Source organism: Eschrichtius robustus, chromosome 11, assembly GCF_028021215.1.
Source record: "Eschrichtius robustus isolate mEscRob2 chromosome 11, mEscRob2.pri, whole genome shotgun sequence".
In the NCBI taxonomy this organism is placed as follows: domain Eukaryota; kingdom Metazoa; phylum Chordata; class Mammalia; order Artiodactyla; family Eschrichtiidae; genus Eschrichtius; species Eschrichtius robustus.
In genome coordinates, this window is record NC_090834.1 from 87847223 (window position 1) to 87861302 (window position 14080).

General features: G+C 37.7%; 1 protein-coding gene across 1 annotated transcript in view; it reads right to left on the minus strand.

The window, feature by feature from the left end:
- CCDC73 (coiled-coil domain containing 73) overlaps positions 1–10143 on the minus strand; it is a 114287-nt gene extending 104144 nt beyond the window's left edge. Inside the window, exon 1 of the mRNA XM_068554197.1 lies at positions 10006–10143. Coding sequence (XP_068410298.1) covers positions 10006–10143 — 138 coding nt within the window. The remainder of the gene's footprint in view (positions 1–10005) is intronic.
- Positions 10144–14080: the final 3937 nt, after the last annotated feature.

Here is a 14080-nt window from a genome sequence, read left to right on the forward strand (position 1 = left end):
TTATTTAAAAAAAAAAAAAGAAAAGAGAAAGAAATCCAAAAATAACACTAAAGATAGTCATCAAATCACAAGAGAAGAGAAGAAAAGAAGAAAGGGGAAAAAAGGCTTACAAAACCAAATAAAAACAATTAACAAAATGGCAATAAGAACATACATATTGGTGATTACTTTAAATGCAAATGGACTAAATGCTCCAACCAAAAGACACGGAGTGGCTGAATGGATACAAAAACAAGACCCACATATATATGCTTCCTACAACAGACTCACTTCAGATCTAAACATACACACAGACTAAAAGTGAGGGAACGGAAAAAGATGTCTCATGCAAATGGAAATCAAAAGAAAGACAGAGTAGCAATACTTATATCAGACAAAATAGGCTTTAAAATAAAGACTGTTACAAGAGACGAAGAAGGACACTACATAATGACCAAGGGATCAAAGAAGAAGATATAACAACTGTAAATATATATGCACCAAAATAGAAGCACCTCAGTAGATATGACAAATATTAACAGACATAAAAGAAGAAATCAATGGCAACACAATAACAGTAGGGGACTTTAACACCCCACTTACATCAATGGACAGATCATTCAGGCAGAAAATCAATAAGGAAACACTGGCCTTAAATGACACATTAGACCAGATGGACTTAATTGATATCTACAGGGCATTCCATCCAAAAGCAGCAGAATACACATTCTTTTCAAGTGCACATAGAACATTCTCCAGGATAGATCACATGCTAGGCAACAAAACAACCCTCAGTAAATTTAAGAAAACTGAAATCATATCAAGCATCTTTTCCAAACAAAACTCTATGAGACTAGAAATCAACTACAAGAAAAAAACTGCAAAAAACACAAACATGTGGAGGATAAACAATATGCTACTAAACAACCAATGAATCACTGAAGAAATCAAAGAGGAAATCAAAAAATACCTACAGACAAATGAAAATGAAAACACAATGATCTAAAAACTGTGGAATCAGCAAAAGCAGTTATAAGAGGAAAGTTTATAGCAATAAAAGCTTGCCTCAGGAAACAAGAAAAATCTCAAATAAACAAACTAACTTCATGCCTAAGGAACTACAGAAAGAAGAACAAACAAAACCCAAAGTTAGTAGAAGGCAAGAAATCATAAAGATCAGAGCAGAAATAAATGAAAGAGAAACGAAGAAAACAGTAGCAAAGATCAATAAAACTAAAAGCTGGTTTTTTGAGAAGATAAACAAAACCAATAAAGCTTTAGCCAGACTTATCAAGAAAGAAAGGGCCCAAATCAATAAAAACACAAATGAAAAAGGAGAAGTTATATCCAACACCACAGAAATACAAAGGATCATAAGGGGCCTGAACCAAGATGGCAGAGTAGAAGGACGTGCTCTCACTCCCTCTTGTGAGAACACCAGAATCACAACTAGCTGCTGGACAATCATCGACAGGAAGACACTGGAACTCACCAAAAAAGATACTCCACATCCAAAGACAAAGAAGAAGCCACAGTGAGACAGTAGGAGGGGCGCAATCACAGTAAAATCAAATCCTATAACTGCTGGGTGGGTGACTCACAGACTGGAGAACACTTATACCACAGAAGTCCACCCACTGGAGTGAAGGTTCTGAGCCCCACGTCAGGCTTCCCAACCTGAGGGTCCGGCAACAGGAGGAGGAATTCCTAGAGAATCAGACTTTGAAGGCTAGTGGGATTTGATTGCAGGACTTCAACAGGACTGGGGGAAACAGAGACTCCACTCTTGGAGGGCACACACAAAGTAGTGTGCCCATCGGGACCCAGGGGAAGGAGCAGTGACCCCAGGAGAGACTGAACCTGACCTACCTGCTAGTGTTGGAGGGTCTCCTGCAGAGGCGGGGGGCAGTTGTGGCTCACTGTGGGGACAAGGACACTGGCAGCAGAAGTTCTGGGAAGTACTCCTTGGCGTGAGCCCTCCCAGAGTCTGCCATTAGCCCCACCAAAGAACCCAGGTAGGCTCCAGTGTTGGGTTGCCTCAGGCCAAACAACCAACAGGGAGGGAACCCAGCCCCAGCCATCAGCAGTCAAGTAGATTAAAGTTTTACTGAGCTCTGCCCACCAGAGAAACAGTCAGCTCTACCCACCACCAGTCCCTCCCATCAGGAAACTTGCACAAGCCTCTTAGACAGCCTCATCCACCAGAGGGCAGACAGCAGAAGCAAGAAGAACTACAATCCTGCAGCCTGTGGAACAAAAACCACATTCACAGGAAGGTAGACAAGATGAAAGGCAGAGGGCTATGTACCAGATGAAGGAACAAGATAAAACCCCAGAAAAACAACTAAATGAAGTGGAGATAGGCAACCTTCCAGAAAAAGAATTCACAATAATGATAGTGAGGATGATCCAGGACCTCGGAAAAAGAATGAAGCCAAAGATTGAGAAGATGCAAGAAATGTTAAACAAAGACCTACAGGAATTAAATAACAAACAAACAGAGATGAACAATACAATAACTGAAATGAAAACTACACTAGAAGGAATCAATAGCAGAATAACTGAGGCAGAAGAACGGATAAGTGACCTGGAAGACAGAATGGTGGAATTCACTGCTGCAGAACAGAATAAAGAAAAAAGAATGAAAAAAAAATGAAGACAGCCTAAGAGACCTCTGGAACAACATTAAATGCAACAACATTCGCATTATAGGGGTCCCAGAAGGAGAAGAGAGAGAGAAAGGACCAGAGAAAATATTTGAAGAGATTATAGTCGAAAACTTCCCTAACATGGGAAAGGAAATAGCCACTCAAGTCCAGGAAGCGTGGAGAGTCCCATACAGGATAAACCCAAGGAGAAACACCCTGAGACACACAGTAATCAAATTGGCAGAAATTAAAGACAAAGAAAATTATTGAAAACAGCAAGGGAAATACGACAAATAACATACAAGGGAACTCCATTAGGATAACAGCTGATTTCTCAGCAGAAACTCTACAAGCCACAAGGGACTGGCATGATATACTTAAAGTGATGAAAGGGAAGAACCTACAACCAAGGTTACTCTACCCGGCAAGGATCTCATTCAGATTCGATGGAGAGATCAAAAGCTTTACAGACAAGCAAAAGCTAAGAGAATTCAGCACCACCAAACCAACTCTACAACAAATGCTAAAGGAACTCCTCTAAGTGGGAAACACAAGAGAAGAAAAGGACCTACAAAAACAAACCCAAAACAATTAAGAAAATGGTCATAGGAACATACATATCGATGATTACCTTAAACGTGAATGGATTAAATGTTCCAACCAAAAGACACAGGCTTGCTGAATGGATACAAAAACAAGACCCATATATATGCTGTCTACAAGAGACCCACTTCAGACCTAGGGACACATACAGACTGAAAGTGAGGGGATGGAAAAAGATATTCCATGCAAATGGAAATCAAAAGAAAGCTGGAGTAGCAATACTCATATCAGATAAAATAGACTTTAAAATAAAAAATGTAACAAGAGACAAGGAAGGACACTACATAATGATCAAGGGATCAATCCAAGAAGAAGATATAACAATTATAAATATATACGCACCCAACATAGGAGCACCTCGATACATAAGGCAACTGCTAACAGCTCTAAAAGAGGAAATCGACAGTAACACAATAATAGTGGGGGACTTTAACACCTCGCTTACACCAATGGACAGATCATCCAAACAGAAAATTAATAAGGAAACACAAGCTTTAAGTGACACAACAGACCAGATAGATTTAATTGATATTTATAGGACATTCCATCCAAAAACAGCAGATTACACTTTCTTCTCAAGTGCGCATGGAACGTTCTCCAGGATAGATCACATCTTGGGTCACAAATCAAGCCTCAGTAAATTTAAGAAAATTGAAATCATATCAAGCATCTTCTGACAACGCTATGAGATTAGAAATCAATTACAGGGAGAAAAACATAAAAAACACAAACACATTGAGGCTAAACAATACGTTACTAAATAACCAAGAGATAACTGAAGAAATCAAAGAGGAAATCAAAAAATACCTAGAGACAAATGACAATGAAAACACGACGATCCAAAACCTATAGGACGCAGCAAAAGCAGTTCTAAGAGGGAAGTTTATAGCTATAAAGAAACAAGAAAAGTCTCAAATAAACAATCTAACCTTACACCTAAAGGAATTAGAGAAAGAAGAACAAACAAAACCCAAAGTTAGCAGAAGGAAAGAAATCATAAAGATCACAGCAGAAATAAACGAAATAGAAACAAAGAAAACAATAGCAAAGATCAATAAAACTAAAAGCTGGTTCTTTAAGAAGATAAACAAAATTGATAAACCATTAACCAGACTCATCACGAAAAAGAGGGAGAGGACTCAAATCAATAAAATTAGAAATGAAAAAGGAGAAGTTACAACAGACACCGCAGAAATACAAAGCATCCTAGGAGACTACTACAAGCAACTCTATGCCAATAAAATGGACAACCTGGAAGAAATGGACAAATTCTTAGAAAGGTATAACCTTCCAAGACTGAACCAGGAAGAAATAGAAAATACAAACAGACCAATTACCAGTAATGAAATTGAATCAGTAATGTAAAAACTCCCAACAAACAAAAGTCCAGAACCAGATGGCCTCACAGGCAAATTCTACCAAACATTTATACAAGAGTTAACACCTATCCTTCTGAAACTATTCCAAAAAATTGCAGAGGAAGGAACATTTCCAAACTCATTCTATGAGGCCACCATCACCCTGATATCAAAATCAGACAAAGATACCACACAAAAAAGAAAATTACAGGCCAATATCACTGATGAACATGGATGCAAAACTCCTCAACAAAATACTAGCAAATCGAAGCCAACAGTACATTAAAAGGATCATACACCATGATCAAGTGGGACTCATCCCAGGGATGCAAGGATTTTTCAATATCCACAAATCAATCAGTGTGATACACCACATTAACAAATTGAAGAACAAAAACCTTATGATTATCTCAATAGATGCAGAAAAAGCTTTTGACAAAATTCAACATCCATTGAAGATTAAAAACTCTCCAGAAAGTGGGCATAGAGGGAACCTACCTAAACATAATAAAGGCTACATATGACAAACCCACAGCTAACATCATACTCAATGGTGAAAAGCTGAAAGCATTTCCTCTAAGATCAGTAACAAGACAAGGATGTTCACTCTCACCACTTTTATTCAACATAGTTTTGGAAGTACTAGCCACAGCAATCAAAGAAGAAAAAGAAATAAAAGGGATCCAAATTGGAAAAAAGAAGTAAAACTGCCACTGTTCGCAGATGACATGATACTATACGTAGAAAATCCTAAAGACACTACCAGAAAACTACTAGAGCTCATCAATGAATTTGGTAAAGTTGCAGGGTACAAAATTAATACACAGAAATCTGCTGCATTTCTATACACTAACAACGAAAGGTTAGAAAGGGAAATTGAGGAAACAATCCCATTTACCATAGCGTCAAAAAGAATAAAATACGGGGACTTCCTTGGTGGTCCAGTGGTTAAGAATCCACCTTCCAATGCAAGGGATACGGGTTTGATCCCTGGTTTGTGAACTAAGATCCCACATGCTGCAGGCAAATAAGCCTGCATGCCGCAACTACTGAGCACGCGTGCTCTAGAGCCCACGCGCCACAACTAGAGAGTCCACGTGCTACAACTACTAAGCCCACGTGCCACAACTAGAGAGAAGACCATGCACCGCAACAAAGAGCCTGTGCGCCACAACAAAAGATTCCGCATGCTGCAATGGGGATCCCACATGCCGCAACTAAGACCCAATGCAGCCAAATAAATAAAATAAAATAAATTTTTTTAAAAGTATAAAATACCTAGGAAAAAACCAACCCAAGGAGACAAAAAACCTGCACTCCGAAAACTATAAGACACTGATGAAAGAAATCAAAGATGACACAGATGGGAAGATATACCATGTTCTTTGATTGGAAGAATCGATATTGTCCAAATGACTTTACTACACAAGGCAATCTACAGATTCAATGCAATCCCTATCAAATTACCAATGACATTTTTCACAGAACTAGAACAAAAAAATTTTAAATTTGTATGGAAACACAAAAGACCCCGAATAGCCAAAGCAATCTTGAGAAAGAAAAACAGAGCTGGAGGAAATAGGCTCCCTGACTTCAGACTATACTATAAAGCTATAGTCATCAAAACAGTATGGTACTGGCACAAAACCAGAAATATAGATCAATGGAACAGGATAGAAAGACCAGAAGTAAACCCATGCACCTATGGTAAATTTACCTACAAAAAAGGAGGAAGAATATACAATGGAAAAAAGACAGTCACTTCAATAAGTGGTGCTGGGAAAACTGGACAGCTACATGTAAAAGAATGAAATTAGAACACTCCCTAACACCATACACAAAAATAAACTCAAAATCGATTAAATACCTAAATGTAAAACCAGGTACTAGAAAACTTCTAGAGGAAAACATAGGCAGGACAGTCTTTGACATAAATTGCAGCAACATCTTTTTGGATCCGTCTCCTAGAGTAAAGGAAATAAAAACAAAAATAAACAAATGGGATCTAATTAAACTTAAAAGCTTTTGCACAACAAAAAAATCCATAAACAAAACAAAAGACAAGCTACAGAAGGGAAGAAAATATTTGCAAATGATGCAACTGATAAGGGATTAATCTCCAAAATATAAACAGCTCATACAGCTCAATATAAAAAAAAAAAAAAACCCGATCAAAAACTGGGTAGAAGCTCTAAATAGACATTTCTCCAGAGAAGACATACAGATGGCCAAAAGGCACATGAAAAGATGTTCAACATCCCTAATTATTAGAGAAATGCAAATCAAAAACTACAATGAGGTATCACCTCACACCAGTCACAATAGCCATCATCAAAAATTCTACAAATAATAAATGCTGGAGAGGGTGTGGAGAAAAGGAAATCCTCCTACACTGTTGGTAGGACTGTAAATTGTTACAGCCACTATGGAGAACAGTACGGAGGTTCCTTAAAAAACTAAAAATAGAGCTACCTTATGATTCTGCAATCCCACTCCTGGGCATATATCCGGAGAAAGCCATAATTCAGAAAGATAAATGCACCTCAATGTTCATTGCTGCACTATTTACAATGGCCAAGACATGGAAGCAACTTAAATGTCCATCAACAGATGAATGGATAAAGAAGATGTGATATAGATATCAACATATAGATATACACACAATGGAATATTACTCAGCCATGAAAAGAATGAAATAATGCCATTTGCAGCAACATGGATGGACCTAGAGATTATCATACTAAGTGAAGTAAGTCAGAGAAAGACAAATATCAGATGATATCACTTACATGTGGAATCTTAAAAAATCATACTTACAAAACAGAAACAGACTCACAGACATAGAAAACAAATTTATGGCTACCAAAGGGGAAAGGTAGTGGGGAGGGATAAATTAGGAATTTGGGAGTAACATATACACACTACTGTATATAAAATAGGTAACCAACAAGGACCTACTGTATACCACAGGGAACTATACTCAATATTTTGTAATAACCTATGTGGGAAAAGAATCTGAAAGAGAATATATATATATATATATATATGTATATACACACACACATATATATATACTCACACACATACACATATATATATATATATACATACACACACCTATAACTGAATCACTTTGCTGTACACCTGAACCTAACACACATTGTAAATCAACTATACTTCAATAAAAAAATAAATTAAAGAAGAAAGAAATCTAAAATGTTCGTACTGAGCTAAAATCAAGGTGTTGGCTGAGCTGTACACCTTCATGAAGTCTCTACGGGGGAACTCCTTGCCTCTTCCAGCTTCCACCTGCACACGTTGACTTGTGGCTTCTACCCTCCATCTTCAAAGCCAGCAGTATAACATCTTCAAATCTCTCTTTGACCACATCCTCTACTTCTGTCATCACATCTTTTGCTCTGATTCTGATTATTCTGCTTTCCTCTTATAAGAACCCTTGTGAACAAATTAGGCCCATCTGAATAATTCAGCATAATCCCTCCATCTCAAAATATGTAACTTTATCACATCTGTAAAGTCCCTCTTGCCATGTTAGGTAACATATTTACAGGTTTTGAGAGTTAGAATGTGGACATCATTGGGGTGGCCATTATTCTGCCTATCTTAGTGGGTATATGGGTGTTCACTGTGAAATTCTTTCAACTGTTATGCATTTTGAAATTTTCCTATTAAAATATGGATGAAAAATAAAATCCAGCAATATGGATAAAGTGTTGCCATTATGGTAAATGTGAAAATCATAACTGTCATTTTCCAATGAAAGGAGGAATTTTCCCCTTTTTAAGAATAAAGTTCTCCTTTCAGTGGGGAATGTTATTAAAAGTAGTATACATTCGGGACTTCCCTGGTGGTCCGGTGGTTAAGAATCCACCTTCCAGTGCAGGGGACGTGGGTTTGATCCGTGGTTGGGGAACTAAGATCCCACATGCCACAGTGCAACTAAGCCCATGCACTGCAACTACTAAGCACGCGAGCCACAACTAGAGAGCCCTGCGTGCCACAACTACAGAGCGCATGCAATCTGGAGCCCGTGCACCACAACAAGGGAGAAGTCCAAGCGCCGCAACAAAGAGCCCATGCACCACAACGAAAGATCCCGCATGCCACGACAAAGATCCCTCATGCTGCAACTAAGACCCGATGCAGCCAAAAATAAAACTAAAATAAATAAATAAATATTAAGAAAACATAGTATACATTCCTGCATTTGATTACTAAAAAACACTGTTCCTATTGTTACCCTGAAATTTTCCAGAAGATTTTTAAGGGAAGCTTATCTTTCAAGCAAGAAATATAAACAGACAAAAATATAATATTTAAAACATAATAAAACAGAATATAAAGCTTTACATAGTTACCTAAACTTGCTTTACTTAGAAAAGATAACATCTTAAGCTAATTTTATAATAGAAGTTATTTTCAATGCTTATCTAAGATACCTTTTTTTAGCGGGATTTCTTCTTTGTTTAATAGAATTTTGTGATACTGATAGTAAGTAGCTTTATACACGATGAACATTGTGGTAATTAAATTTTCTTATTATGACAACAAATCTCAATATTTTTAAATCCTAGAACGGGGTTCTTATAATAAAAATGTTGTTTCAGATCTCTTTTTCTCTCACTTATACCTTATTTTCAGGAAGTTAGCAAATTCTATTGATTCTCCTTTCTGTCTCTTTTGTTCTATCTTAAGTCCTAGTGACCACATCCCTAGATCATTATTACAGTGTTTTAGAGTTTATTTTCTTCTTTTCAGAATCTTACCAACTCCAACCTATCTAATAGAGAGCTGACAACATACTCGGCAAATTCAGACCCATAGAATCTCAGAAATGAAATGCTTTTAAGGGTTTTTGTCCGATACAGATCTCCTGCTAAAACCAAACATCTTTTACAATTTTTATACTAGATATCTCCTTTCTAAAAATCTCAAGGTTATCACTTCCAAAAATAAGGATATTTTATTATTTGAACTCAGAATACTTACTACATACACTTATTCTGTCACTTAATCATGTTACTTGTTTCATATTTAATCATTTCACTGGCACCCATCTTACAGCCGTAACAAAACTATAACCTCCTGAAAGAGCAGTTCTTTTTTTTATCAGCCATAGTATCCAACTGTAATGCTATCTATGCATTCCAAGGCACTCAGCACTAGCTGACTTACCAAATCTCTGTTTTATTTTTCACTTTAGTTTATAACTTCTTCTTTTCCATCTCCTGATGTTGACTAAATCTGACCTTTTCTCTTTTACTCCATTATCTGGGCTGTATTTCTTCTTTCTAAGTAAGAGGTTATTTCATTGTCTCTTTTTTTTCCCCTTAAGACAAAAAATTGGACAAAATCAAGTTCTCTGATTTAAAAAAGCATTTTAAAAAGAAACTTACCCTTCTCATACGTAATTCTTCTAATGCTTCCAGTAAACTTGTTTTGAAATCTAATAGCTGAATAGACAACAATGTCTCTGAAGAACTTTGAAGAGTGAAGACAGATGATGCTGACTCAGTCTTAAAATCATTCTCCATGTTAACGTTTATTTCCTGTAATATAAAAAGGTTTTGTTTTCTTTTGCAATTCAATTTATCTGCTGTTTTACAACTTATATTTCCAAAGGCTTTACAATGTCACATTTTCTTGTTTTTTGATACAATGCTTTAATAGTTCAATCAAGAGAGATATCATATGATGTAATATTTAGCTCTTCCTTGAAGCTGGAACTCAGCAATTTATTTCCTATGAAATAACAATGGAATACATTCCCTTAAATTGGTTGTGTAACAGACTCAAGATGTTACACAGAGAATCATTACCAATATCTTTAGTTTCCATTTTTAGGATAAAGCCAAAGGTCTTGACATTTTGCCTGAGCTTAGTTATCAGTCTTCCCTTTATGACCACTGCAGGGCAGAAATGGCCTTTAAGGGGCCATCAAGCCACTGCTCCAGGACCAGGGGTTGAGGTGAGGCAGGGTTACCCAATGCCAAGACTCTGTGTAGCGAAGCCTGTCAAGCTACTGCCCCTTAAGGGGGATGCTAAGTTTCCAGCACCCAGCTCTAAGCTGGGACACTAAGAGTGAAACTGCCAGGATCACTTACAAAATCCCATTTTAACCCACTATATACTACCATTAACAGATCGGGAGTTAAGTGTGAAAGCCAGCTTAAAAATAACATTCCACAGAATTGAAAGGCTTTGGCTCTAATCTTGTAAGGTAGGGCCTTCTTCACAAGGTATGTCTGTTACCTGGGTAGAACTCGGCCGTTTGTCATTGCCCATAAGCAGTGTTAGCTTTGAAGGGCAGACCAGGCACCAAGTAGGAAACCCCAAACAAATAAAGTCCAAAAAGCAAACCATAAGACGAACTGGACACAGGATAGATACCAACCTCTAGAGCTGCTGGGTATTTCCTAAACTTTATAACATCTGCCTCGAATCTCTGTTACTTTGTAGGGGAAGTTGGTTTTTTATCTCTCACAGTTACCTGAGGGAAGAAGCGATTCATACATTAAATAATCCAAATTGCTTAAAAACCAAAAGGAAAAAATAAATCAAAAACACATCTTTCAAGAAACTGACCTGTTTTTCATGAGACTATTCTATATCATTCTATAGTTCTTGGCAGCAAAAAGTATCATTGGCAAAAATAATAACAGACAATTTATAGAAGAGAGACTTCAGCCTGGAAATTAAAATCTTGACTGTGTAACCTGGAGTAAACTGAAGTTCCCATTATCTTCTTCACAGGATGACTCAGTCAGACTTTTTTTTTTTCCAGCTGCACCGTGCAGCTTGCAGGATCTTAGTTCCCTGATCAGGGATCGAACCCGGGCCCTCGACAGTGAAAGCAAGGAGTCCCAACCACTGGACCACCAGGGAATTCCCCAGACTTTCTTTCAGACATGGCCAAAGGAGAAAGTGCTAAAAACTACTAACCTACAGTATTAAGAAGGGGGAGAGGGAGTAAATTTATAACCAATGTTATTACCCAAAATAGAAAAAGATTCATACATGCTCTCATGGGAAGTGACATGGGAATTCAGAAGCAGATAAGACTTTGAGAAGGCTAAAGGTAAAGCTGCCGGTGTTTTAGTTTATGTATTTTACAATGTTAGACGTCGTGATCTAGGGCTCACACACATCTGGAATGGTCCCATTCATTATGGAGCTTACACAGTGCTTCTTTCTTATGCATGAGGGGTCTCTAAGCACAGTGGTCCAGAACAGTCTCTCTTGCCGTCTTTTATAAGCAGGGACTAAACATACCAAAGCCAAACAACTCTGCTCATATTGTAAAGTCACCGTATTTTTAAAAACCCCTTCCAAATTACTGAGCATTAATTAATTAATCGAATTAATTGTCATGACAACAGTCCAGTGTTAAGATGTGACAATACCCCAACTTTTAAATGGAAGTGGTAGGCATAAATATGTCGAGTCTAAAGGTTTTGGGACTAAGACTGGAACTTATTTAAACTTCGCTGTGGCCCTTATACATCCCATTTTTCACTTAACCTGCTTTGCTTCATTCTTTGCACCCCAGAGGTAATCATTTCCCAAAGCTCTCCTTTGGGCCCTCCCTCCCTCCCCACTCCTGTCAGCTGTGGCCCGCCAGTCATAGGATGGTCCAAACTCAAGCTTCAGCCAGCTGTGGGAGGGCTGCTAGTCCAGTGCCTCAATCTCACCATTTTATGCCCCTCCCACCATAACCCACACAGCAAAGCAAAACAACTTCTCTTCCCAAGTTAACTCTTTTCCATGGATGTTACCATTTTTTTCTGTGTACTCAAGTTCAAACTCCAGCCCTTTTTTTAAAGATTCAGTTGTGTTAGTCCTCTTACATGTCTCTATCTTTTTTTTTTGTATACATAGTTGTTAAGCAGTTTAAATTTTATTGACCTCCTGGTTTTTTAAACAAAATTTAAATTTAAGGTCACACCTCTAAGTTTGATGCACTATATACAGATCGTGCAGAGTATGACTATGAAGAGATACAAATTAGTCCACACTGAAAAAGATTTACTAGAGTACAGAATCATTTTCATAAATACATGTCTCTATCTTACACTCCCATATGAGTCAGGACCCTCACCACTTTGTTGAATTATTGGATTGGCCAAAAAGTTCGTTTGGGTTGTCTGTAAGATGTTACGGTACTTTTTGGCCAACCCAATACAACACTTTTTGTTGAATAAAACTGGTTTTGGGGGACTTCCCTGGCAGTCCAGTGGCCAAGATTCCACCTTCCAATGCAGGGGGCCCAGGTTCAATCCCTGGTCGGGGAACCAAGATCCCACATGCCACACAGCCAAAAAATAAAATTAAAACAAAATAAACTGGTTTTCAGCCATATAGGTACTCTCCATCCACTCTAATTTCTCCTATAAAATACTGCTGATAGAAATTCCTACAGCACATTTGTCTCATTTCTCTACTCAATCTGGATTAGCCCCTTATTGCCTACAGGATAAAAATCTATAAGTGAAGAGAAACACTACTACTTTACCCCATTCTCCTTGGCCTATTTCCCAAAGCCTCACAAGCCTTCCCTCTGACAGGATGGTCTCGAGAGGACTCCTGCCCTGGCTGCCCATTTGAGCTCATGCTACTGTCTCCATTCCCACTCCAAACTTGCTCCTCTTTTGTCTCCAAACCACAGAACCTAAAACTGTGTCGAAATTCTCTGCCTCCACGTGGACTGCCCATTCTCAGTTTTAACTAAAAAAAACTTACTTAGGTTTTTCAAGTAGAAGCACAGTTACCATAAAAATATAACAACCTGTATCCCATAACCCTCCAGGTTTAACGCTGAATAACAGTTTTGTCATCACTGCTATTCTGATCTTCATACACAAAACAGCAACAATGATCCTATTCTATTTCTCTGTGGCTGAGGCTTTTTCTGTTACCTTAGTACCCTTGAGACCAAATTTTCTGCCCTTTAACACCCAAAGGCTGGGTTCCTAATATTACAGACAAGGCTTGACCCATCACTAATCCCTTCATACCACGGCTGAGATGGATACTGTGCTTCCTAAACTTTGCTTTTATATAAAGCATTTTGTAAGGGTGGTGTGAATACTAATTAACAGCAATGCAATCCTTAAACCCAAGAAAGTTAAAAAAGAAGGACTGGGATAACTGCCTTTTACTAAAAACCAAGGCATTTCAATGTCTTTCTCAACCCAGAAAATGTATGAATCAGGCTGCAAGAAGCTCTTCTTTTTAACTTTTCATTTTAATAATTGATTCACAGGTGGTTGCAAAGAAATGTACAAGGAGTCCTATGCACCATTCACTCAGCCTCTCCTTATGTTAACATCTTATATAATAATAGTACAATATAAAACTGTGTATTTGACATTGGTACAACTCACAGAGCTTATAATGATCCTACCAATTATACATACACTAGTTTGTGTATGTGTCTTTGTGTGTTTATAATTCTGTGCAAGTTTATTATTT